The 27,937-nt window shown below is 43.1% G+C and overlaps 2 protein-coding genes across 4 annotated transcripts in view; one reads left to right on the forward strand and one right to left on the reverse strand.

The window, feature by feature from the left end:
• atp13a2 (ATPase cation transporting 13A2) overlaps nt 1-27,937 on the reverse strand; it is a 97,092-nt gene that overhangs the window by 55,273 nt on the left and 13,882 nt on the right. The window lies entirely within an intron of this gene.
• On the forward strand, nt 159-27,750 carry LOC123974878 (paxillin-like). The gene is made up of 11 exons (XM_046055862.1): nt 159-365; nt 14,746-14,927; nt 15,078-15,163; nt 15,514-15,653; nt 15,877-16,066; nt 16,865-17,012; nt 22,477-22,635; nt 23,293-23,466; nt 24,776-24,857; nt 24,971-25,119; nt 25,214-27,750. The coding sequence occupies exons 1-11, from the start codon at nt 353-355 to the stop codon at nt 25,478-25,480; spliced, it is 1,590 nt and encodes a 529-aa protein (XP_045911818.1). The 5' UTR covers nt 159-352; the 3' UTR covers nt 25,481-27,750.

Here is a 27,937-nt window from a genome sequence, read left to right on the forward strand (position 1 = left end):
ACACCATTAAATGAACTATACTTTAATATACTGTAGCCCTAAGTCTGTTCAGTGCTACTCTCTGCCGCTAGATGTCGCTGGTCCCTGTGTGGAGGGGCTGGTGGGCAGGCAGGGGGCTGGATGTGGACTGCTGAGACTCCGGAGGGGGGACGGCAGGCTATGTGTGTGTTAGTGAGTGTGTCTGAGGCTCGTCGAGCAGCAGGGGAACTTGAAAACTTCACCGCGTTCACCGAGGGACATCTCTGACCGGAGATTTGGCGTTTAGGGAGCCGAATCCGCCGCTTCCAGTCCAGCTGTGATCGACAGAGGAGGACCGGTCCGGTTCTCAGCACTGGAACGATTTCCGGCCAACATGGATGATTTAGGTAAGTTCGCTCGCCGTGAACGCAACATTTACACAGCGCGAGTGTGTGAGAGAGAGAGAGAGAGAGAGAGAGAGAAACACACTGGAACCAGGCTCATTGCGATAATTAGCCTAATTAATCAGCTGTAAAGTAAAGCATGTGTTAGAGAGGACACAGTGCTCTGGCCGGTGCATTGGCTGTGTTTGTGGGCGAATTAACGTTAATTCCTCATACAATTCCTCCACACCAACGAGACACGATAGGCTGCTGCTGCAGGGCTCCCCCAACTTTTCCATGCTGAAAATGAGTAGAAATACATACGTTATAGACCACGGGTCATTTGACATTTGATGAGACACTGACCTATTGATCCAGGTGATTGTCAGGATTACATAACTGCCAATGCTGCAGGTGGGATGGCAGCAAGAGTGGCTTCTGATAAAAACACTGAGTTATTTCATTCGTTGGATGATCAGAACCTCTGTAGCCCGTTTTAAGCCCCCTGCAGTTTTTTTAAGCCTGAATTCGGCCCTGATTTCCGCCGATTGTCACACCACTGCTGTGTTTGCACACACGCTCAGCAGCAGATGAAGCCCGGAGAGCTGTGCTGTCCTCCTCCTGCCTGTAAAGATGAGCTTAACTCAGTGAATTATGGCACACTTGGTGACAGCAGAGAATGTAATGCCTGAGGGCAGGTGGTGGTGACAGGAAGGGTGTGTAGAGCTCAGCACATTGTTCTTGATGCACACAATATACAACACTGCAGATTCCCTCTCAGTTCATTTGCTATTATTTTAGTGGTTCCAAATTCTTGCAGTGGATTTCTTGTTCCTGTGTAGCAATGCATGGAGTGGTATGAATAAGAGTTGCGAGTTTATTTCAGTATATGCAGACCCCTTTCCCTGATGTAAAAGTGTGAAGCGTAATGAAAAACAGAAGGATGCCTCTGTTGTAAGGTAGCTTGCACAGTGCCATCAGGAGCAGAGTGTTTTTTAAATTCATTTTAAGCATTGACTGCACAGTTTGAGTTCTATGTTGGCAACTGTAAGGTTAAGTTTAGCGGGATTGAAAGAGTTGGACTGGATGCTAAAAACCTCCCAAATGCATTCATAAACTCAAAGATGATGAATGTTAAATGTAAAAACCACCCAACAAGTATGACCTGCTGGTGGACTTGCTATTGGATGACAGATACAGCTCTGTTCTACAGTATGAAAACATATCATCCCCATTTCCAACAGGACAAGGCTATTGAGACTGGCTATGTTATGCATTTTTTTTATAATACAATTCAAAAAAACTACAGCAGAACACCTGGAGATATCCAGTTTGGACCAAAACCCAGTTCTCTGGCTGACTCTAGCTTGGTGGTGAGCGTGAGACTGTGCCAAGAATATTGGCCATTCTAAATCCAGTCAAAATGGATGGATACCTTCTCAGCTTACATGGGGCGAAGGGCCTTCTTTAAAGTAGCTGCTTAAAAAAGAGTGTTACACAACCGACTGTAATTACCATGTCACGGGGTTGTAAATTCTGTCATCGTTTCAGCAGACACCTGTAAAAATGTGGCACACAAAATTCTCTTGAAATTTTAAAATGGTTTTAAATGCAGAGACCTTCCACCAACCAACAAACACCCCTCTTTTCCCATTTCCCTCACTCCTATTTTTCAATTCTAACAGTCTTCTCTATTCCCGTGTTGCCCCAACACCCATGACATGAAGGCAGTGGCTCTGACTGGCAGGTTCGCTTTCTTCCTAAAAGCATCTTTCTTCTGATCCGCACATGTGCACACACTCAATTTGCTATATCCTCATGCTGCCTTCAACACCAGCTGTGGGAGCAGGCTAGCGCTGCTCACTGGCAGGGTGTTGGGGTGGATCAGGCCCACAAGCAGGGATTGGGCCTCAGCCAAAATGTATCCTCCTTAAACACTGCACTGCCCCACCCTCTCTCTCTCTCTCTCTCTCTCTCTCTCTCTCTCTCTCTCTCTCTACCCTGTCCCCACCATTCCTGTGGTGAACCACATAGGAAGCTGCAGGCTGCAATCTATCGACAGTTTAAAGATGGCTGAGTTTTGCATGGGAGCAGATTAGCCTTCAGAAAGATTTGGATCAAGTCAGATTAGGACACTTCATTGCCTTGATCTGCAATCGTCAGGTTTTTAACTCCAGTCAGTAATGAAAGTCAGAATTGGAAGTTGGAGACAAAAGCTTTCTTTTATTATGCTAGACATGGATTTATGTCATTTGTGTCTGCTTTTATTTATGCAACCTTTGCAGTTTCGATGCTGTAGCATGTTTTGAGGCAAACTTTCATTGACCTCCCCTACTCAGCCATCAGTGCTGCCAAGCGTTGCTCCTTGCTTCACTGCTCAGGGCCTGCACCAACAAGACATGAATGTCAAATAGCCTCCAAAGTTAACTTCCTTTAACTGACTTTGAGCTGCAGTACCTTTCAGTATTTCCTTTTAATGTCTGCGAATACAGTAACTGCTCTGTTTCTCTCTCGCTGATTTGTTTTACTGTCGCTTTAGTGGCATCATTTGAAGTGAAGTGATTCCCCAGAGCCTTGTCAGCACAGAAGCTGCAGTGTTAGAAATGTCACTCATGGAGTGGGCATGGGCAAAGTAGTTCTTTACTAACACCAAATGAGATTTGATGCAACCTAGATACTCCACCGAGTCTAAATTTAGGTTTGTTCATTGTGCATACACCAAAAGAAACTCCAGACAGCTCACATGTGGACATTTGACATTTCCTCTACATACTCCTTATTACACGGATGTCATTTATGCCTGAGTGGTAGTTTTTCACTCTATCAGGGACACAGTTTGTATAATAACCTATAATATCTTCTCTGCCTTACAGTCACTGTTATTTTCTACAACCTTCTTCTTTATTTAAATTATGATACAGTGATGGATCACTAACACAGTGCCCACAGAGTAATAATTAAAGTTCATTTTTCGAAGAAATCTGTTTTGGAAAATTCATAACTTTGTTTAAAAGTCACAGTCAGTAGCAAAATAGCAAATATGACTTTTACATTTTGTTGATACGAAGAACAATTTTCCCCTTCGTCCATGGGGAGAGACTTTAAATCAATTGTCATGTGCCTGACTATTCCTTGGCTGGTACCAGTTGTCAGACAGCCCACGGATACTCAATTTCTTGGTTCCCAGGCTCATAACAACCTCGATTAAACCACAACACGTCATTTTTACACTTGGTTTCCTGTACAGATGAAGCAAACAAGATATAATATGTTTATCAGTGATCTGTAGAGTTGCTGGTAGGCATATGTTGTTACCTTAGGACAGAGACAGGCTAGCTGTTTCCCCCAGTTTCCACTCCATGTGCTAAGCTAAGCTAACCGGCTGCAGCTCCAGCTATGTATTTAGCATACAACAGACATCAGCGTGGGATCAATTTTCTCGCCACAAAAGCGAATAAGGTCATTTTCCAAAATGTTGAACTACATGAGTGACATGAGTTACATATTGAGGGTGTGGATTTTTTTAAAAGACCTGAGCATTTACCAAGCAGGAGGTTTTAACAAAAGTTGCTTTATGGTAAGTATAGGGTCCAGGGTTTCTGCAGCTTGACGCACACTAGTGACTAAAAGTCAGAATTTCTCTGCTGCTTAATTATGACAATTCTTTCTGTATCTTGCAAATCCCCCCATTTTATAGATAGCAATACTAAATCACTGGAGTACTTTTAAGTTGTAAAGTCAGTCTGGACTTGGACTGAAGTTCCCATCATCAAAAACAACCCTTCAGTTGACTTCCTCTTCACTTGCGCTCAAAAACCTGGCAATTTGTTCTTGCAAATTACATCATAAGTAACCCTCAACTTAATGCAACAAGGGGCAAGCCTACACTAGATGATAAGCCCCTTGCGTTTGACCCATGCATGTAAATCACACACAGAATCAATGTAGCACTTGAAGGCTTGTGAGAATCCCCTGTATCTCCTCCAGCGTTTGTCCATCTGTTTGACTTTAAAATGAAAATGCTGCAGGGCTTTGAAACATATGGTGTATGCAGACACAAAAAAAACAACACACACACACACACACACACACCAAACACTCATAACCGCTCCTGATCACAGACTGCTGGTGTGGACAGACAGCTCTAAAGGGGAAGCTGACTAAGCAGTGGCAGCTCTACACTCAGCCAACCGTCATGGCATCTCTCATGGGCTCAGCGCACCATAACAACAGCCTGCAGGGTCGATATCAGAATTCCTACTGTTGGGTTTTGGAGCCAGGGTTTATGCGGAAAAGCAAGCCAAAAGAACATATTTCAGTGCATGGGGATTCAAGTAAAATCTGGCTGTGGTTAGGTTCTGTGTAGTCCAGCATGTCATACAGTATAGTTACTGCATGTGCCAGTCATGGTCCTCAGTCCAGCTTTTTGTCAGCTGAGCTCAATGAGCCCTTTTTACTGGGAAGTTTCTCGTCCAGCTAGACACATGTTTCGTGACAGGAAGTGCCCTTAGTGACCTCTCCGTTGTAGCGGCGGTCAGGAGGATTCTTTGCTGCTACCCAACAGAATAGCCCACTGTAGGTCCCAGACATGTTAGTCATGCAAACTTGTGGACATGCCTCATTGTGACCTATTTTTGGTGACTTCCCTAATGTGAGCAGAAGGAACTGGTTTGCTTTTTGGTCTTATTAAGATTTGTTTGTAGTTTTGCTGTTTTCCAGGCAACCAGAACAGCTCATTAGCTTGATGTAGCATGCTGTCAGCAAAGAAATGGAGCAAAATAAGGTGCAGATATAACACATGTTGTATCATGTATGAGATATATACTGAATGCGCCTAAAGCTGCTATCAGCCTTCCACCCTCCTCTTGTGCTCTGATGAATTGAGTTCCCTGCTGACTTTGTGAGATTCAGTGACAAAGTGACAGTGACTGACAGCTCACTTGATGCGACGCCGCTGATCCTCTGACGCAAGTTGTGAAGAAAACAGCTGGTACAACAGTTTTGCATAGATGGTAAAGATGCCGCAGTAATTGCAAAATTCGAATGGTATCACAAACACAAATCAACCCCGGTGAAAGGGCACTGTGGTTAAAATAGTCCCCCGGTTCCATGAATGCGTATTTGTCATATGAAATGGAGCTCTTACAATGTCAGATGGCCTTTCAAATACACCTGCATGGCTTTTCAGGCTTCCCTCTAATTGGCTTCTAAATGTCATTTTTCAGTGAGGTTGTATGGTTGGCGTGGCTGCAGGCTTAGATAACACATCGCTGTATTATTAGGAAATGGGTTTGTGCCCAGCATGTTCCCTCTGGCCTCGGCGCAGGTTTAAATAGTCACTAACACACTGCTGGTACTGCCCTATTTGGGATATAAAGCCACCACAATGAAGGCCTTTGATGAAGTGGGACGTGGTGGGAGGTGGAGGACAAGTGAGTGTGCACATGTGAGCGAAAGTGAGCACGAATATATGTCTGTGTGTGTGTTTCAGATTGCTTGTGCTTTAGTTGGATTTACAACCAGCATCTAGCTTGTTAAGGAGGATCATTCAGGAAGCCCGATCTAGACCCCACTTGGGTTAATGACAGCATCAGTAATGCTTAGGTCGGGTTTATAGGGGTGCAGGCTTAACAAGAGTTTACACACATGCACACACATATGCAGGTTCTGGCACCCACACCGAGCTCTGACTGTTTTCCAGTGGAATGATTTGGCCTGCTTTGTCGACCTCACAAACCCTCCTCTCCAACCTCTTCCCTCTGTCCTTGCCCCGCCGGAGGGGGACAAAGAGCAGCTTGTTTTGGTGCTGTGGCCTACTTCAACCCAGAGAAGACAGAACCAAACAGAACTGATCAGAGGAAGGGGGAAAGATCGTCCATACATCCATTTATTTTCTGCCACTTCCGGGTTTGGTGTAATTATCGTAGCAGGCTCAGAAATCAAGTGTGTAATTCTTGTCTTAGTAGTTTGACAAACAAACTCTCTTAACTTAAGATCCTCTTAAAGGCATTCCCCCACACCTTCTGAACGCATCTCATAGTCTTAATCAACGGATGGAGTATGAAGAAGCCATCCAGAAAAAGCTAGTAAATTGACCTTGAGATAAGATTTTTTTGTTACTGTGTTATTGTGAGAGCAGGCATGAAATAAAAGTGGATAGTTTCACTTCCACTTGCCATTATTTAAGTTTTCTCTTCCTTTTGACTCTGTGCATGTGATATATTCAGGTTATTTTCAGTCAAATGCAGAATACCAAAACACATTTACCTCATTTTTGCAAATCCACAAAACACCCAAAATGAGCAATCGTGCACACCATCTTTAATAAATGCACCCTACTAGTGCTTTCACCACTGTTTCATGCAGACAGATGCTCAAAATAACCACAGGGTCAACGAGTAAACCACAAGAAAGCCTTTGTGCCCACAGACTACCTCTGTGTTCCTCAGTAAGCCTCACTGCGGGGAATAACAAAGGGGAGGTAGGTGGGAGATTGCAAGAGGAGAGTGCATTTTATCGTTTGCCTGGTAATGTTTTAGTTACGGATACTCTGTCTTAGTTCCTTTAGTAATATGTAGATAGACGTTGATACATTATTCATGCATTCACAACTCCTTTAATGATTTTAGTCAAATTTACTGATTCAGTTCCTTATCCATGTGGACAGCTGGTTTGTACAAGCCATAACAGAACAATTGAAATAGTTTTTAAAAAAGTTTAAAAAAATAGTGAAAAAAAAAAAAAAGCGGGCAAATACTCACAAGTGACTGAACACCAACAGGAAGAAAAACATGCATGTTAATAACCACAAGTGCTTGACAATACAAACATATGCCCTTCAGAGTGATCACATAGAGTAATCATTTGCATGTATTGCTCTTGAGCTGCACAAAGTAACAATTTAAAAGAAAGTATAGCATGTTATTAGGGATTCAAGACATTTTGAATTTCTGGTTCTCTCTTGCAGTAATTCTGAGCAGGTGCAAGGAAGATCAAAAGGGGGAAAGCAGTCTCACCAGCTGCCTGGAAGGGTGTTACTTTGTGGGTGGAAATGATCAGAGATGAGGTGTCAAACTCTGGCCTATTTCTGCAATCAAATGTCACTTGTGTTGGGCGGTATCTGGGTTTTTAGCTGCTAAATGTTCCACTATGTTCACCAGCAAGTTGCTAACGTTGTCTGTCTGCCATTTGTTGCTGGGCTGGTAATATACACTGCTGGCACTGTGCCCTTGTTTGAATCTAGTCTGTGCATATACAGCCAAGATTAAGACAGGAAACATGGGGAGCGATAGGGGTACGACATGCAACAAAAGGTGAAATGAAACTGGGGCCGCTCATATATGGTATGCATCTTTACCTGAGGACGGCCCGTGATTTGTGAAGTTGATGTTTTTTGTTGAAGCATTCTGTCATAAGCTGAAATTTGGGAATTTTTTATATAACCCGTCCATTAGCATATATTAAATTAGGCGCCAAGATGGTCTGGAGCCACCTGGGACATTGAGCTATTCAGAAACCTGTGTAGGGTGACCAGATGACAACAGGTGAAATTCAGGTCAGATCCTCCGTGGCTGCCTGAAGCTACACTTCGCCTGTCCTTGTGACTGTATCTTCCACTATCTTCAAATACACTAGAAAATAAAAAAGGGGAAAGAGCACGCGTGTTATTTTGTGGCAATAACTCTTTTGACACAGTGTCCACGATACCCTGCAGTCCCTGCTGGAGGGCAGAACATTGCCCATATGTGGGTAACACTAAAAGAATGTTTCGTATCAAATGAAAGGCTATTTAATGTTGTATTAGGCTATAATTTAGCCAAACTCAGGTTTATTCTAATTTTCGGGACAAACAGGAGAGGACTCTGGACAACTGCTCGCATTTCAGGACTGTCCTGAATTTTTCGGGACGTCTGGTCACCCTAAACCTATGGGTGACGTCATGGACACGACATCCATGATTAATACAGACATTAGTACATGAGACAGATAATCTGTGAAAAAATCAGGTTCCTCTGGCTGCTTTTACTGCTCTTAATGCTTTTTGCATGAACCCACTGTTCCCTGAACAAAACAACCAATCAGAGCCAGGAGGAGTCTCTAACACGGTGTAAATCACTCCTTGTGAACCTACTGCGCGGCCCCTTGCGCATGCTCTCACTCAGTCAAGCTCAATATCTTCAGTGTGGATTCAGAGTTTTGCAAACACAGTGGCTGAGAAACAAACACCACCAATGAAATAACTTTTGCCAACAGTGTATAGTACAAAACACGTGTGAACATGTCCGGGCATCACACAGAGCTTCGGGCTCATTGTGACATGGCGCTTGTATTGATGAGTGGCATGATGACAAACAGCGGGGAATAACTTGGGGACAGTGGTGTGCTAGCCTCTCATCCCGCTGTTAATTGTTGAAGCTGCCTCAGAAGCCTGGTGGACTCTCCCATGGGCCACGAAACGTTAGACGGGTGTCTTTGAAAAGACAAATGGCGGCAATAGGGGCCGGAGTTAGGGAGCAGCCGAGAGAGAGACACTAAAGATTTTGCATTAAATGTCCAACTGCTGCTTTAAGTCATAATATTCACAATGCCTCTGGCAGTGTCTTTCATTAGGACTAAGGACATTTTGTGGGCCTAAGTCCGGTATTAAGTTTTGGATTGCGTACTACTAAATAGACTTGCTGTAATTGTATTGAATAGTTTAGAGTGGGGTACCAGCTGCTACGTAAGCAGTCGTATTCTATGACGTAATTGAAAGTGTGGGCCGTAGTGCCATTTCCATTTAATAACATTTGTAGCATTAGAACTTCATTGATCTTTACATAAGGAAACCCCAACCAGGCTCTTCTTTGTACCATGTAGAGGTACTGTACATGTAATGTAATATATAGTATAGGCTGGTTGGGTGGTCTGTAATGTCTTACTGTTGCTTTGACCGGCATGGCCATCCATCATCTACTGTATGTCTCTGCTCCCACAGGTCAGGGTCAGGCGGGAATGTATTTATAGTGGGCCTAGATGTTTCAGTCTGTCTCTGGTATGTGTAGACAGCCAAGCTGAGAGGCACCGGTGTGCACAGTTGTTGTTCTGCTGGTGCACCTGTATGTATGTGTGTGTGTTTCCAGTGTGATTTAATTTTGTGTGCCCGCTGAAGCGCTCCAAATGAACACAGGCACAGTCCTTCTGCTGTCTAACACGAGCCCAGAGGGGAGTAAAGTGTAAGTGCATGTGCGCCTATCTTGTCCTGATTTCTTTTTTTTTCTCCTTCTGGTGGAAGCAAAGTAAGGGATTCATCATCTCTGTGATGGTCTGTCAGCTTGTGTCACATTGAAAGGCCATCTCTCTCAAGACAACATGAAAAGCTGTCACTTCATGTCGACGTACACTCACAGACTAGGAACTGAAGGTTGTTTCCTCACAATAGAGATTGTATTTACGTGTTCAGTCTTAAAATATTACATTCAGACACCTTTTTTCCGTAAACAGGATTATATACGAAATGTCTTTGTATAACAGCTGACATTTTGTTTTCTTTCACCTGTCCTATCTTGCCCTTTCCCCCCCTTTTCTGTCATCTGATTCTCTCTTGTTCAGCTGGTGTGCACCTCGCATTTCTCCCCTTTCTCTCACTCTTTCTCTCATATTTGCAAGACGAGCTGTGGCATGTCAGGAATTCATATCAGCCTGCGTGCACCTTGCAGCACATCAGATACAGAGGGAGAGAAATTAAAGGAATGAGGGAAGAGAGATGCAGAAACAAGGTCAGAGAAAACAGGTATACCTGCGGCACAGGCAGAATCTTGCAGCCTATGTTCATCCTGTTAGTTGCACTTTTGGCATCAGCTCATATCTCAGCAAATGCCTTGGCATTTATGAACCTCACAGATAAAGCCTGCTCTGTATACCTGCAGCCCTTTTTTAGAAAAAAAACGCCGGGAGTATGCTCAGCTCTCACACACACAACTCGACATCACCCCCTGCAGGTTGGCAAGGACTGTGTTTTCTCTCATTCTCACATTTGATAGGACCTATTTCCTGAAACGAACCGCTACCAGCTGATGTGTTGAGTAGTAGACAGCATTGATTCACTCTATGCACTGGTCAACACTGATAGGGGCTCAAGCAGTGTGCGCACTGTCAGTCAGGCAGGATTTCCTGTCAGGGATAATGGAGGCTTGCTTCTGCTGACATCCAGGACTTATATAGCCTAGATCAAACCTCATAGAGTGAATGTAGTGCTCCAGGATTGCTTTGTCTCAGTTATATTTATGTTTTATGTTGATTTCAGCTGTGAAAGGTTGCACTTTGAGTGCTGATCCAACATCTGCTCTTCCCTTTGCTGTTCACATACTTGACTCTTCAAAGGGTTTCCTTTCCATACCACTCCCCTCTTTCATTTCTAATTTCCCTGTCTTTTTCTTCAGGCATTTTCAGTCCCCTTTTTTAACTCTCTCTCTCTCCTGTAATGAACCCCATGCGGAGCAGCGTTTGTGTAATTAAAATGCACACCATTCATCTGGGAGGAAGGGAGTCTCCTTAATCTGCGTCAACCCACATTTTAGCCTCTGAGGATTCGCCTGCTGCGCCACACACCAACACACACACACACACTTACCAGTTCCACTCGCTATCTCTCTTGCCACTCCCACCGCCATTCCTCATTGTTTGAGCCCAGCTGTGCCCTGCCATGTCACATTTAGTGTTGTGGACATGGAAGCTAACAGAATGCTGGTGTTTCTTCTTTGCGCATTAGCTGTAAATGAAGAGGACGCACTGTGTGTAATTGATGGTGGTTTGTTAGATGTGGACGTGGCCTATTTTAGGTAGGCAGGCAGGAGTAGATCCGTCACACTGTCACAACTGCCTGCTTCTCAGGAACTTGGGTCTGTGAAGGTTTTGCATAGCTTTGTTCTTATAACACATCATACTGAAGTTTCATCCCCTCCTACATGCATTTCCCAAAAATACATGATCAAGAAAAGTTATCTCCAAAAGTTCTTGCCTCTTCTCATAAAGGATACGTATGATTTAGGAGCCTCATTTTTATGTTTGAGCATTTGGTTGTCTCTTTTGAGTTCCTCATTTTACTGTAGTTCCATTTTTGGTCACTGGGGAGCTGTGCTTTGCACTAGAGTTTGTGTATCACGGTATGTTCTCTTGGCAGAGCAGGATGACACACCTCCGTGTGTTTGTGTAGTTTGTGGATGGGCCAGAGCATGCCTTGCAGCACACAGTGTTCAGTGAACAAAAGGCAACCCCGAAGCTGCTAGTTTCCGTATTTTATGTTTAGCCTTTATCCTCTAAATTACAGGACTGTATTCCATCCACTTTGTTGAAGGAAATGAGCTGTTGGTTTCAATTAACTTGCCTCATTTTGATGCAAGGCCTCTTTCACAATAAAGTTAGGCAGTGGTGTGTTTGAAATATGGATACAAACAGACTATATTTCATTTAGCTAGGAGGTTAGCGTTTTAACGTAACTCTGTTTTAGAGCAGCCGATGCTTCATAAGTAGGGTTAAAGCCAGTTCAGCTCGAGAGCTAAGTTGATTAACATCTGTATACCATCTTGTGTAAACCATCTGGACTAACATCTGTTGACTGAGGTCTCCACCAGCTGCAGTAAAACTTTGTTCATCAGCAGCAGAAATGTACTGAGGCCTTCAGATACGCGTACATATTATTTATGCAGTATTTCAGAGCCGTGCTTAAAAAATCACTTTATCACTGGACTGTGAGCGATAAAAATCTACTGCATCATGGGGACATTGTTTTAGCTTTAAACTTGTTTTAACCTTGTTTTAAACATGGAAACGTGTTAAAATAAGTATGCAATCTTGTTGACTTCCCCTTCTGCTGGACCAGAAGCAGACCAGAGACTGTAGCGTTGAGTGCACCTGTCCTTTGGATGGTTTGAAACTTCTTTGAATGGCAGGTCTCATCACATGCCATACTTGGTATGAACTCGAACGAATGACAGTTGTTTTGTTTCTGTCTCTTTACTTCTGCGGGTGTGTTTTTTGCTACTATCAAGTAAGAGATGAGGACACACACACACACACACACACACACCCTGAGCTGGCTGCTGTAGTGTAAACATTGGACTGTCCTGTATCCATAATGAAGCTCTGTGGAATGTGCTCGGGCTTCTGTGTCCTGATCGGAGTCTCTGCAGTGAAACCTAGTCAAATGGCATGTTAGCCATGCTAATCATGCTAACCATGCATGTTGGCTAAGTGAATCTGTTATTGATCAGGTTCTGCTTCTGCTGTGTCTTCTCTCAGTCTGGGAAATGTTGCAGCAAGTTACTGGACTGTACTCTACAGTTAGTTCAGTACTGATGATACTCTGGGATACCTGGAGTTCCTTTTCAGGTTAAAAATGTATATTTGTTGTTAGTCTTATATTTCACTGGAAACTTGATTATCTGTATCTGTATTGTACTTAAAGACTTCATGTAATGTAACATATTACAGTAACATACGGTAAAAAGTGAGTGATCAGTAACCTAAGCAGAGTGTGCACTGACAGGAGGGGCTGATTCTACCTTTATATACCTTTGTGAAACCACTCCCTTTGTTGGGCATGCCTCTGCTGATAAGATCTCTACTTGCTCTCAACTTTCCTCATTTCACAACGGCTTGTGTTTACTTAATTTGCTGTAACGTGCTCAGACTGCGAAAGTTGGACAGTTCCGTCCTCAGAGACTGTATTCAGTGGGTCGTCATTTACGTGAGTAGTATCTCTTACTTGAGCTTTCAGGCAGCTATGTTGGAGCTGGCATAGCAGTAGGGGTGAACCTAACCAGTTACCATTAATTTGAACCCCTCCTTCTCCTCTCTGCCCTGACCCTCTGCTCTCAGTTGCACCCCCACCCTCCCCCCTGTGTCTCTTGCTCTCTTATTGCTGATGGTAGAGTTAAGAAAGGCAGTTCCTGCCTGGCAGACAGTCTGTTTGGGTTGCCCTCTTCCTCCTCCACTTATTCTTTCCCTGTATTATCTCCTCTTCCCTTCCCTGGGTGTAACGTCTTGTCTTGTTCTAAGGTACGTCTCATCTCCATACATATGCATTACATATGCTTTGGTTTTGTCTTTCGTGCCCCACGTCTTTAGTTCATGATGCGGCTTTGCAGTGGTTGGTGTTTGGTACATCTTAGCAATACTGGCAATATTCCAGTACTTATGTGTGGAATGTAAAAAACTCAGTGAAATTTGAATAATTTTCAGTTTTTCTGCGATTATAAAGAAAACTTGATGGAGTTGTGCTGTATATTTAACTATGGTTTCTTCGGTTTTGCTTTATTTGCTTTTAGAATTTCACATTAGTTAATGAACTTCATATTGGCAATTGTCCTGAACCGCCTCAAATATATTGGTATTTAATGGAAAATGTTTCATTAATTGTAAAACAGTAATTTTGTACTGATAGTTTGTTCATATACGACATTTCATGTCAGAGCAAGTTTGTTAAATTGAGGGTTTTAATTTTTTTTTAGGACATGTGAAATTCTGCAAGAGAAATTAAACACTGCTGGTGTGACTGAGCGCGCTAAAATAAGCCCAAGTATTCAGTAATACAGTCTGCTCTCTTCATTAAATCCTCTATAATGTTATGTGTCCTTCTTCCTACGGGTTAGGACTGCTAAATTAGTAGTTGTTTTCTTGGCCCGTGTTCCTCTCAAATTACTAAATGACCCCTTCATGCAGAGGTGGTAGCTGTTGCCGTGTACATGGTAAATATGAGCATGTATACCTGGTTGCAGACTTGACAGCGGCTCTTGGATTTAAGAGTCAAGGCTCCAGGCAGACGAGGGTCAATGAGTAACCAAAGGAGTGGCCATGATTCAACTTTTACAACTCCACAGAGCACAAGTGTTTGACCGATTGTGAAAGACACTGTAATTATTTGATCCTGTGTTTACACAAATGGAACTTGGTAGTTGCAAGAAATTTTGCCGTGCTACGTACTAGATATGCAGTGGTGTATTCTAACATTGGAAGGGATGGGTATTTACATAATTTAATATTTCAATGATGATTAATATTATGATATAGTATATATTTTCTAGACATTTCACTGAGAGTGAAGATAAGATGAGAGTGTCTATTTTAGGCTAATGCATTAAATTAGATACCTGAAAATTAAGTTTCTTGATCCCACTGATGCAAAAATCCTGTAAATTTAATGTTGCCCTGAAGCCCTCTGCTTACGGATTTGAAACATTGTTGGCCGAATACAACGAGAGATATTAAATGGAGAGTCACCTTATTAGTAATGGTAGAGGGAAATCTACACCATTTGACAAATCACTGTTGTCTCATGGTAGACAATGCCCTCCCACCCCCACCCTATCTGAGCATATAATTAGTTTCAGAGAGATGATAAAATCTTTGCTTTGTATTTCTGCAGATGCTTTGTTGGCGGACCTTGAGTCCACAACATCCCACATTGCCAAGCATCCTCTCTTCCTGTCTGACGAGACCGCCTACTCCTTCCCTGTGGGGAGTCAGACCCAGCCAGACATCTGCTCTCCATCCCAAGTCCCATCCACTCCCTCTGAGCAGACCCTAAACGGACTGGATGAAACAGAGGTAAATGCATACAATACACGTTACTGTATATGCCCATGGCAAGTGACATATAAAAAAATTATTTAATTTACTCATGAAAGTGTCAGTTAGTTGATCCATTTGCGAATGGTCTTCCGAAAACTCTATAGTGACTGCACCTCCTCTCCTCAGTCCTTCAGCTCAGCTCAGAGAAGTCCCTGGTCTAGAGATAGCAGCAGTCCAACACAACCCATCGGTGGAGAGGACCACGTTTACAGGTAGGCCCTGGGATAATGTTATTTGGATCAACAGTTTATAAACAGGGAACTCTATGGGAATATAGATAACTTTGCATTATGGTTGTGAGAAGTCTCTGCCATATTTTGCCAGTTAAAGTAGGCCAATAAAAGTGGGAACATAATGTCTCTATTTGACACACACACACACACACACACACACACACACACACACACACACACACACACAAAACATTAGATTAGGAATAGCCTTTTTAATTTTGACTTTTGACTTATCTGTGAGTCAGAGACACTGTCCAAATGACGCCAGTGTCAAATTATAGCAACATTGTCAGATGATAAATATTGGTTCTTCTCTCTACTCTGTACAGTTTCCCTAATAAGCAGAAGAGTAGTGAGTCATCAGCTGTTGCCATGAACTCATCCTTGGGCAGCAACCTGTCTGAGCTGGACCGCCTCCTGTTGGAGCTCAACGCTGTCCAGCAGAGCACCCCTGCCTTCCCCACAGAAGGTACAGAAAGAGATTACATTACAGTTTATAAAATGATCTCTCTCTCCTTGGCTGAAGAATTCAGATGTCATTATCTAAATTGGGCACTGCTGTTTTTGTGGTGTTGCACAGAGATTTCACCTCTCTCCACTGCAAAATACAATGTTTTGGAGTTTGCTATATATTAAAACTGTGCACTGTGGATCCATGAAGGACATTCATTCAGCTTTTCTTTCTGTAATAGAAGAAGCAGCTCCTCCGCTGCCTGCCAGCAGCGTCATCCACCATATCCATGAGAATGGAGTTGCAGGCAAGGCTCCTCCACCTGCATTGGAGAAGCCCAAACGCAGTGCTGCAGCTCGAGGAGTAGGAGATGTACGACCAAGTGTAGAGAGACTTCTGGATGAGCTGGAAAGTTCTGTGCCCGCACCCATGTAAGCGACAACCGATTAAAGAGGTGGTATTTCATCCCTGTGACGACATAGGGATGAAAGCTAAATGAGCGTCATAGAACGCTCGCCAAGCGGCTAGTCCAACACGCCCTCAAAAACACCAGTGGAAAAACACTGAGCTGCAGCACACACCTCCTCTCACTTCCAAACACTGGGTACCCTCCAGACACTCAGTGGACATAAAGTTGTTACTATGATGTAGAGAAAGAGCTCAGTTAAAACTTCATGGATGAAAGATACTTTTGTTACAGATTAATAACTCACCACTCTGAAACTCTTTCTCTTGTCTATGTTGCCAAGCTGGTCGGCAACATGTACAGCTGAAACAAAGCCGTGTTTACTGGCTTTTCATTGGCCCGCCATTCTCTGCTTCTGATTGGCTAGTAGTCCTTAACTATGAACTCCGCATGTGCAACTCCCAACAAAGATCATTTACAAACAAGATGTATCACTCCACAGCTAAAATGAACACACATGTTGAAAAGAGGAGCTGCAGCAATCTGCAGTATGACAAAAAAATATGGTGTTTTTTGAAAATGAAACCATTTAAACCTGTTCTGGTACAACCCTAAATAGGATTTTGAACCTGAAAATGAGCATAATACCACCTCTTTAAAGCAACACAGAAATTTCCTGAATGCAGTTAGGAAACATGTTTCTGTAATACCACAAACCCTAAACTGATAAAAGACAGGATTTCAGATGAAAGAGGTTTCTGTAATGAGGCCCCAGGAATGTTCTACCCATACATTTTGTTGACTTTGTTCTTTTCTTCTTTAGTCCTACACCGTTGGTTGTGTCAGACAAACAAACAGATGGACAAGAGGAAACACCAGCACAGCAGCAGGCCAGGATGTCTGCCTCCTCTGCCACACGAGAGCTGGATGAGCTAATGGCCTCCCTGTCTGACTTCAAAGTCCAAAGCAATGTGAGTATGGTTCACCAGTGGGTAGATTTTGGGCCATTGGGTTTGCCCACTTTGTACTGTTTAGGGCTGTGCTGCAGATGTTTAGGGGTTTGCAGGACTCTTAAATTAACTCCATAGATCATCAAACTGATTTTATTCAGTGTCTTTATCATATTAGTGGTTTTGTAATGTCAACTGGATTGCTTTGAAAACAACATTGCCCAATAGAAATATTAAAGTTTTCCTTGAACAGATGTTCTGCAATTTTACTGTGTACATTGATTTTGCTCACAATCATAAACTTTTGCAAGTTGCAGTGGCACAAATGTAGTGGCTGCTTCTTTTATTTACTTCAACTGAAGATTTTTTAACCTGCCTTTTATTTTGGACCTGCTTTTGTTTATTTGAACAAAATATTTTCGATACAACCAGTAATTGACAACCAGCTTTTAGCTTAATTCTTGTTCAATTTTTGTTTTGTTTTGTTGCTTTGACTTTGTCAAAGAAGTGTTAAGTCATTTCTGAGATTTGATGCGTCTGTCCTCTGCATGTCCGAGGGCAACAATAAAGAGTTAATTTTTTCAAATAAACTTTTTTTCATTTTGAATTAATTTTTTGCAGTATTTTAGGAAGGATTACTTTAAGATATTTGAGTGAACTCTACCTCTTCTTTGCTTTCTGTGTGAGACAGCTTTCTGTTCATTCCCTTAATTCTAAATGTCTTTCTCTTTTCTCTACTGCTGTGTATGTCTTGTCTTTGTTTGGACATTGCAATCATAACATTATTGCACCGGATTCAGTCTGGCTCTCAGTTGTCTGTGAATCAGGAGGAGGCAGATTCTTCATTGGTAGCTGGTTCACCAGTTGTCCAAGCAGTAACGGCCTCATCCATAAATCCTAATATTGGTTCAGTGGATACTCTTCTATCTTGTAGTTACACTACTCCCTCCTGTACCCCTCTTCCCTTGGAACTACATATTGATGAAGATGGTTGTTCAGCCCCTACATTGTCAGCTGGTCCCACTGTGGTAACTGCATCGTCCAAGAGTCTTCAGTACTCCCAGATCCATCAGATAGATGATGGTGGCAGTGTCACCTCTGAGATCTCTCATGTGGAAAGCCTCAGTATCTCTAGTACCGTGAAGCCTCCCAGTCAATCTGAAGTCAGTAGCCCTACACATATGTCAGTCATTAAAGTTTCTGCTAGTAAAGTCTCAAGTCCACTTGGAAAGAGTTCTAGTCCAGTACCCACTGCCAGGAGCTTCAGTCCAGTAATTGTTTCCAAGAGCCCTAGTCCTGTTACTGTTTCTATAAACCCAAGTCCCATTTTTAGAGCCTACAGTCCTAGTCCACCTGATCTTAAATGCGCCAATCTGAGTCAACCTTACAAGAGTCCAAGCCCAATCCCTAAAAGCTACAGTCCAGTTCCTATAAGTCCTAGTCCAGAAGCTGCTGCAAAGAATGCTCCAGTTCTAAGGCTTTCAAGTCCAGTTCCAAAAAGCGCAAGTCCACTGACCGTCTCCAGTATCCCTAGTCCAGTAACCATCCCAAAGAGTGCTAGTCCAGAAGCTGTTCCCAAGAGTACTAGTCCAGTGTCAATTCCAAAACTTTCAAGTCCAGTTCCAAAGATTGCAAGTCCTGTGACAGTCCCTAATATCTCTAGTATAGCAAGTGTGCCCAAGAGTTCTAGTCCTGAAACACTGTCAAAGAATGTTTGCTCAGCAATACCCGCAAAGCTGTCAAGTCCAATAACAGTTCCAAAGAGTGAATCTGCAGTTCCCAAGAGTCCTGCTTCAACCATCAGAAAAACATACACAGTTCCAGACACCAGCAGTCCCAGAGTTTCACCTGTTCCATTTGCCCCTGTATCATCAAATAGCCTGCCTTCCCCTGCAACAGAAAAACAGGGAGGTGAAATACTGCCAACATGGCCATGCCGCGAGCCTTTATTGGATGATGCTTTAGACAGACTCTTAGCCCCTGAAACCACCCAACTGAGTGAGTACCAGCCACCTGCCTCTGTTATGCCTGACGACGAAGACAGATCTTGGGAGGAGGAAGACGGAATTTACCCTGATCTTAGCCGAGAGGGAACCCTTACACCCATGACTGAGTCCAGCTGGATGGATGAGTGTTTCACCCCCTCCACCTGCCCTGGGACACCAGATGCAACTCTGGAACTGCCCACACAGCAGCCCTCTGCTGTCGAGCGACTATCTGCTTCAGGCCAAGTAGGACGCTCAACTTGACTCTCCCAAAATAAGCTGCTGGCATAAACCTTTAATACCCCATGTGGTCTTTCTATTTCATCATGTGGCCTAAGATATTAATTATCTCTGACAATAATGGCAGAACAGCTGTGTCAGATAATTGTTCAAGCAGAATGTATCTTTAGTTGCTGAAACCAGCTTGTTTTGGGAACTGTGCAAAAGTACAAAAACACAAAAAAGTGTCTTGATAACAAGAAATTCCTCCGTCTATGTGGTGTGATGCATGTGGTGTCATTGCAAAGCAATTGCAAAATGGCTTGAGGGAAAAATCTCCATGTAGAGACTTGTGACTGATGTTGAAAGCTTTGCACAAAGGGATGTTTCCTCACGCCTCTACTCGCCTCAGTCGACATTGCTATGTTAGTCACAGGGCCTGGCCTGTCATGTTTAGGCAACCAATGGTTGATGCAAAGAATGTGTTTTAACCACCGATGATGTCGATGTAAAAACAGTAGGGTGGAAATTTTTCTTTTTTTGCTAATGCATTTATGCCCTAAGAACGTGCACATGTGATTAATTAATGGTTTGGCACGTGCAGACTTATGTGTAAGCATTTTGGGATAGACCTACTGTATGTTGTCTCGACTTTAGCTATCCAGCATGCAGTACCACAGATACCTGAGTAGTTTTAAGTAGATTTGACAGCAGAGAATGACCTTGAATGGAATGGAGGCCTGTGCTTGGTTTCTGCAAACCCATTTGACTGCATACACGAGTAGCCTGACAAAACAAAAGTATATTCTGGAGCCAGAGCTTGAGCATTTTTGCCGCTTGAATGAGACATCTTGTGCTGGGCTTGTCGTGCTTGTGCTTGTGACCCAACATGGACTTTCGGTTGATTGGCACAACCCCAGCTTCCCACACCTCCTTGTATCATCTATTCTCCAGCTCAAGTCGGTTATCCGCCGCACCAAAGAGACCTCCAATGTCCATCCAATGTTCAGAGAGGGAATGTTGCGACGTAAAATGGGACCTATCATTGTGAATAAGAGCAACTCGCAAGACCGACTCATTGAGGAGCTACAGGGGAAACTGGGAATAGGGAGAGTGGAGCGCAGGCGTAAACAACAGCCAGATGATTGGATGACAGAGGGAGTCATTGTCATGTCCAACCCACAGCGAACACGGGAAGAAGGCGCCCATCCATCTGTGGATAAGGTAGACATTAGAGGCGCACAGCAGGGGTCAGTGGTAGTCACTGCTATTCTGGGACCACATTAAACCAAGAGTTGAAACTGATCTGACCCTCTAATGCTTTAGTTTATGATTGGCTGGCCTATGGTCAAAAAATATAAATATTAAATATATAACATATAATGTTTCATTACATTGCCATAAAAATTTATTTGTCTTTGGCAGTCAATTTAAACAGTTCAGTTTGTTTCTATTACCATTTCCTTTTCCTCATTCTGACCTTTGTTTTTGTATGTGATCTGTTTGTTCTCCTCTCTTTCCTGTTTCCTTTTTCCTTCTTTCCCCCAGATCGTCATCCCTCCAGAATCACCTGCCCCACAGAGAAAAGTCCTCCCCCCTCCGCAATCTCCCCCAGCACCCAAAAAGCCACCCCCAGTTAAGCAGACTCCTCCGCCACTACCTCCTCCCCCTCCCACCCCTCCCCCTCCTCGAGAACCTACCCCTCCTCCCCCCAAGGAGCCCACTCCTCCCCCCAAGGAGCCCACGGCTCCCTCTGTCCAGCCCCCTCCGTCACCTAGCCCCCCTCCCAAGCCCATCACCCCACCTCCGCCTCCCAAGGTCTTTGTTTCAGTGGGTTGTCAGACCGAGTACGACCCCATCTTCCCACCAATGCAGGCACGGATCACCTCATACTCTCTTCCCACTTTCTATCGGCCACTTTCTTTTACACGTTGAGTTGTTTTACTTGCGTGTGTTTGCAGGTTATTTGGCTCAAATCCAAGCAGTTGCAATGTTGTATGCTACTCTGTATTTATGTGATCTATATAATTTGTCATTGTCATTGGCTCTGTTTTTGACCACTGGAGTCCATTCATGGCAAGTTGCAACAGGTAACCTCTTTAAGCTTTGTCTGAGATCCAGTCAGTTCAGGTTATGAGTGGTGCTGACATTCAGGCTACAGAGAGTAGAGAGTCCTTTTTCTAATTCTGACATCTGACGGCGCTAAGGGCTGTGAGTTCAGAGTGGAGTGGAGAATTTAAGAGCTTACAGGCATGAGGAGTGAAACCCCCTGCCTCCCCTGCCATGTTCCCGTTACACTAACTGTCCTGCCATGCGCAGGAATGGTAGGCTCGCAGTGCAACTGAAACTTAATCTGCCACATGACAGCACAGTTACCACCACAATTATAGCATCTCCCACAGGACTTCCGTCAACAGGTCCCACTAGGTTAGATACCAGCATGTTGAAGTTGAATGCCATGTTCCGTCACCTCTTTTAGAATCCATGGTGTCTTTTTTGGAGTAGTTTCGGTAAAGACTTGTAGAATAGTAGATTGATATGACTACAAGAGTATAATTGCATTCAGGTCAAAGGCCCAGTGAGATGCCTGGCTATTTTATTTGGTCAAATGTAAGCTGGGTCATTTTGCGTGTGAGTGTGAGGGAGCAGAGGCACTATTTTCTCTCTCAGAGGAATGTAGAAGTCATGAAGCTCCAATAACCGCATCATCTAAAAAGGTCTGTGTTTGCTTACATTACAGTAGCTGGACACATTCACACACACAATGTTGATATAAGAAAGTCTTCATCAAAGACTGCAGACAAGCATTAGGGTTGATGATGTGAACATATTTTGTCCATGGCTTGTCTTGGTATTTTCTCTCTGTCTGTTCTCTGTCTAGCTGAAAGAGGAGACCACCATCGAAATTGTTCTCTTGTTGTACTACCAGCAATTCAGGGAGAGAATATTGTAGCAAAAGAATTACAAAGGCATTTACTTCAAATAATTATAATAGGTTAAAAATGTATGTAATACATCAAGGAGGTAAGTCCAAAAAAATCATCCAAAATGTTGAGAACAAATGCTGAACACAGGAACACTGACGGAACAGTTGATCCACGCAAACAATTATGTTACAAACTATGACTGCAACACTAACTGTGGATCTGATTCAAGACTGCTGACTGCCATACCCTTCCGCAAAGAAGTATTAACTGCAATGCTGTTTATCGAAGTGTTTGTCAACCTGGCATAAATCAGAATGATATAGTGAAGCCACTTTGGTCTTCCATCTCTATCAGATCCAGTCCCAAGGAAAGACTTCTCCCACCGGTCCCCCCAAACCAGCCAACAAGCTGGACAACATGCTGGGAAGCCTGCAGTCGGACCTCAACAGACTTGGAGTCCAGACGGTGGCTAAAGGTGTCTGCGGAGCCTGCAAGAAACCCATTGTTGGGCAGGTAAGGATAACACTGAGTCATATACTCTTTTAAATAAGACTTCAATTGGTGCACATACTGAATTTAATCTTGCATGCTTGTAGATACACGTGCACACATGATTTCTGTGGTATATATATACAAAACAACCATGGGATTACCGAATTGGCTTTCAAAACATCATCAGCTTTTTTTTGTTGTTGTTGTTGAAAAGGTGAGGAAAGGAAGATTTCACACACAGATGTATTTGTCCAAGTCAGACAGGCTACTCCACATATCTCAGGCTGTGCTGATTGCTTAAGGTCCAAGCCACGCAATCTGTCAACAATTCAGCTGTTATTTAACTGGCAACCAATATGTACACTATAAAACGTGAAGCTTTTATTCTGTGTTTTATTGCATTTACCTACTTACTTTGAGACTTCTGTTTAAGCGCATACATATTGTTTTCTGTGAATCATGATCCAGCTGACATTGAGTGGGATGATTTTGAAAATATAACCATAAATGTGTAAAATGGTCAGTCTTTAAACATTGAGTCATAAGTCCTGCATCTGCTGCTGTTTGCAGCATCCGCTTTGCTTCTTGCATGCAAGGCTGCAGCAATTTTCTCTGCTGAGCCAGGTCTTTTCCTTAGACGCTCATTTCAATTTAATGCACTGTGTCTCCCCACACCAGGTGGTGACTGCCATGGGCAGAACGTGGCACCCCGAGCACTTTGTGTGCACCCACTGCCAGGAGGAGATAGGCTCCAGGAACTTCTTTGAGCGGGATGGGCAGCCTTACTGTGAGAAAGACTACCACAGCCTGTTCTCACCGCGATGCCACTACTGTAATGGACCCATACTGGATGTTAGTAATGCATACATTAACACACACACACACACACACACACACTAGCCTGGGTACCGTGGATGGGTAGATAATGATATTTATTTATTCATAACTTAATGGATTAAGGCCTTACTGGAAAAATCACTACATGTCGGAAATTGCCTTTATTTCTCAAGCAGACAGCTGATTAGTCAGGCATGCGCGCACACACACACACACACACACAGCACTAGATGCACTACAAGTAAAGGGACTTCTAGTTGCCTTGCGCAGACTAACCAACTCGTATGTCCATCTCACTGCATGCTATTCTCCTCTCTCGCTCATCAGCTCTCAGTCTTATCCTCATAGTGACACACTCCCATCGGGGGGTTTTCAGCCTTTGCTCTTACACACACTCACCCGCACACACCCTTACACACAGTGCCAGAGGTACTAGAAGGGAAGTAGACAGTGGACATTAACCTGGAGAAAGGCCAACGTTAGTCACTGCCAAGGTTTCCTAATTCACTACTTTCTCTCTGTCTGCAGTAAGTCATTTGTGACTTTGACAATGGTTTACAGTCAAACCTTGCTTTTGGGGTTTTAACTAGGGGTGTAGGAGGGATTGTATAATCTAGGACTGAGGGAAACACTACAATTCTCAATTCTAAATAAAGAAAATCATAAAAAGAAATCTTTAATGCTGGACTGTATATATAGGTGTTTATATTTAATTGTGTCAAACATCTGAGTTGATTGTGATTTCCTCATTTGTTTGATGAATTATCTTATTTACATGCAGTATTTTTTATCCCCTGTTGTAATATTTTCAATTTAGTTGCTCTGTATCTAAAATAATATCTATATGAATGATGAATGCTTGACATTGCCCCACCTCAAAAAAACGCTCTTTTTCAACACTGCACCCCCTGGTGGAAAAGCCGAGAATCACTTGTGCTCGCAAATGTTAAAGGGGTTTGTAACAGTGTAACAGTAATTCTTGCCCTTCTTCAGAACCTTAGCAGGTGTGGATGTTGTGAAATCTTGTGCTACACGAACAGTATGTCTGTGCCTGCAGCTGAAGCTGAATGCTATCAGGCCTGGAAAACACGAGGTAACAGTCATAGCATTCCTGCACCTCCCACACTGCCTCTGTGGACTTTGCCTGCCCTCTGTCTCTCTGTTGTGTTAGTTTCTCCCATAATGACAGACTTACATGCTTATAATATATGGTGACGTTCTTTTAGAGCAAGGTCAGGGATCACCTTTTTCCCGATCATTTATGGCTCACACCTTCTATGCAGGAAGTGAATGATTGACCGTTTGTGTCTCCTTTGTTTCACAGAGAGTGGTGACTGCTTTGGACAAGACTTGGCACCCAGAGCACTTCTTCTGTGCCCAGTGTGGAGCCTTTTTTGGACCAGAAGGTACCAACTGCTCAATTAATTACACCTGGCTTGTGTAGAAAAAGCGCTGTAAACTTTGATTATTATTAAAACAAGCCTACAGTGAGTCACTGTGTGTCTTTGCTGCCCTCTAGGTTTCCATGAGAAGGATGGAAAGGCATTCTGCAGAAAGGACTACTTTGACATGTTTGCCCCTAAATGTGGTGGCTGTGCCCGTGCCATCCTTGAGAACTACATCTCTGCTCTAAACTCACTCTGGCACCCTGAATGCTTCGTCTGCAGGGTGAGTCACTCCACACATCTTTAATGTACCTGGACATACTACTATGTGTCAACCCATCAGCGTAAATTCTACCTCCTCTCTTTTGATTTTCCAGGAGTGCTTCACGCCATTCATAAACGGCAGCTTCTTTGACCACGAGGGCCAGCCGTACTGTGAGTCGCACTACCACGAGCGGCGCGGCTCGCTGTGCTCCGGCTGCCAGAAGCCCATCACCGGCCGCTGCATCACTGCCATGGGCAAGAAGTTCCACCCAGAGCACTTTGTGTGCGCTTTCTGCCTCAAGCAGCTCAACAAAGGCACCTTCAAGGAGCAGAATGACAAGCCCTACTGCCAAGGCTGCTTCATTAAACTCTTCAGTTAGACTGTGTGTTTGTGTATAAATGTGTGTGCACACGCGTCGACACATTTATTTACGTGCCTGAATGCACGTGTGGATGAGTGTGCACTCAAATGTCTAGCATGTATGAGTCAGTGAAGTGTTTTTCTGAGTCTGTGATCACATCACAAGGGTGAGAAATGTCTCTGACCATTGACCCTTCACTCTGAAGGGACTTCCCTGGCTGTCCAACCTCTCAGGCTTGGCATTTCACACTTTTGCTAAGGACGTTTTTAAACAGAGCCCAAAGAGATTTTTATTTAGCATTTTATTCCTGTGTGTGCAGCAAAGAAAATGCATTAATTTCCCCTTGTGTGTGTACAGATAGAAGCATATGAGGGTCAAATTAAGAAGTCCTCAGAGCCCCGATTTGTAAATGATTTTATTCCCCCATTGCAGGGCAAGACCTTGCACCATATGGTGGTTTTGTTTGATTGCATGGACCATGGAGAGTTGACTTAAGCGGTTTCAAAATATGTTGAGTGTTAAATACCCAGTGCTTGGCCAATGAGCACTGAAAATACTCTATGAAAAAGATGTATTTTTCTAGCTTTGGAAACTATTGAGGTGCCATTTAAAATGAAAACACTCCATGTGTACATGCACACAGACACACACTGAACTTCTTCAATTCTTTAAAATACCAGTTCAAACTCTTTGCACACTCTAACCACAGATCTCTTGATGAGACCATCTTAAGGTGCGTTTTACAGGTGTCGGCAAGATATTAGCTAGCCCTTATTTTTCTACTGTTTTACTATGAAAATGAACCCAGATGCTTTCTCAGTTTCAGCATACATTACATTCATATTTGTGTTTTCATTTTTTCCCAGTGGAAGTGAAATCAAACATTAGAAAGTAATCACACTGAACTTTTTCCCCCTGTAGCAACTTGGGAGTTTGTTTTTACTTCCCTATTGCAAAGTGTGTGTTGTGTCACATACATTTGAATAATGTTCAAATAAAATTTAACGGTTGCGACAGGATAGTAAATGGATAGTAAAGGATAGTAAATGTACAATGGTTATTAATATTGATCTTGTGGTGCAATTTAAAACAAGCCAAGACAAAATTAATTGTATTCTCCAGTTTAAAAGCGGAGATTTCACTGCTGTATTTGCCCACACAGTATAAATTCAGAAGAATTCAGTTTAGGATTAGAAGCGTGGTTTCATTTATGTGGCACTAGCTGCCAGTTGCTGTTACAATCAGAGTCTAAATTTATATACCTGTAATATGCTCGACTTTGTGACGGAGCTGTGTTTTGTCACTGTTTTTGATGAATCTAGAGATATTTTTTAGCTGTTTGGGCTCACACTGATATGCAAGGAGCTGGCTCTATTGACATGTAGGCTAACAATAGTTTGCCCTGTTGTCACAAACACGCACCAGCCTGGATTCCAGTGTGTCAGACTTCCAAGGAAACGCAGCCCTTATCATTTTTGTTACGAGTCGTGAACTGTGACCCTGCTGTCTGAGTTGATATCAGCGCGTGGCTCACTGATGGAAGCTGGATGTTAGTGTTAGCTGGTCAGGAATCAGAATACGACACAGAGCCTGGGCCAAGCCTTTAGCTAAATCTATGTGATTACTCATTTCATTTTTTTTTGACAATGTTGCTTCTCTTTTAATTTTGATCAATAGGTGTGCAAGGAGGGAATACACAGTATTCACATTCAGATCGTTTAACTTTGAGGGGATGTTTGCTCTTGTGCCAAATGTGTCAATGCAATAAGGTCTTATACACTGTGGAGATCTCAACCTTTCCTGTGATTGGACTCTTTATGGGCTGAACTCTGGGAGAGGCTTTATCTGCTGTGGTGCATTTTAACTCTGAACACCCAAAACTTTACACTGTAATAGAAAAGCCAAGGAGAAACCTTCTGTCCTGCGTCATTCAGCAGACAGCATGGCGTACACTTGTAGCTGATTCAGATTTACAGGAAGTAGCAAGGGGAAATGAACAGTTAATTTAGCCCCATGTATATTTATCTGCATACAGTATACTGCCTTATAGTTTTTGCTTCTGTCAAAGAGTTCATGAGAGAAAATCCAAGCCTTTTACTGTTGAGGAGATTATGTGGATTTTGCTTTGTAAACGGAGACATTCATGTCATCTTCTACCATTTGAATTGTCTCATGAGCCATAGATGTTACTGGCTCTTTGTGTAGGTGGGGTGTAAGCTTATGTGGGTCTTCATTACTGACTGATTATTATTACTGCTGCAAATAAAACAAGTACTTTATTTCTGGCATTGTTTTGTCTGAAAAGTGATTTTGTGGTTTTTCTTTTCGCCCACACCTTTACTATTCAGTGTTTTTGTGTTAAACCAGATCTTTGGCACACAGGATTTTCACAAAGAATTATAACACACTAAGTGGAAGAAATCAGCTTTGAGTTTTTATATTATTTGCAAGACTGTAGCAAAAGAACAGAATATG

Source organism: Micropterus dolomieu, linkage group LG08 (genome assembly GCF_021292245.1).
Source record: "Micropterus dolomieu isolate WLL.071019.BEF.003 ecotype Adirondacks linkage group LG08, ASM2129224v1, whole genome shotgun sequence".
Lineage (NCBI taxonomy): Eukaryota > Metazoa > Chordata > Actinopteri > Centrarchiformes > Centrarchidae > Micropterus > Micropterus dolomieu.

Excerpts from the sequence above, each read along its gene's own strand:
- LOC123974878 (XM_046055862.1), top strand. Across the intron at positions 15,164-15,513 it reads GGAGAGGACCACGTTTACAG|TTTCCCTAATAAGCAGAAGA; the intron begins GTAGGCCCTGGG and ends TACTCTGTACAG. Across the intron at positions 22,636-23,292 it reads AGAAACCCATTGTTGGGCAG|GTGGTGACTGCCATGGGCAG; the intron begins GTAAGGATAACA and ends TCCCCACACCAG.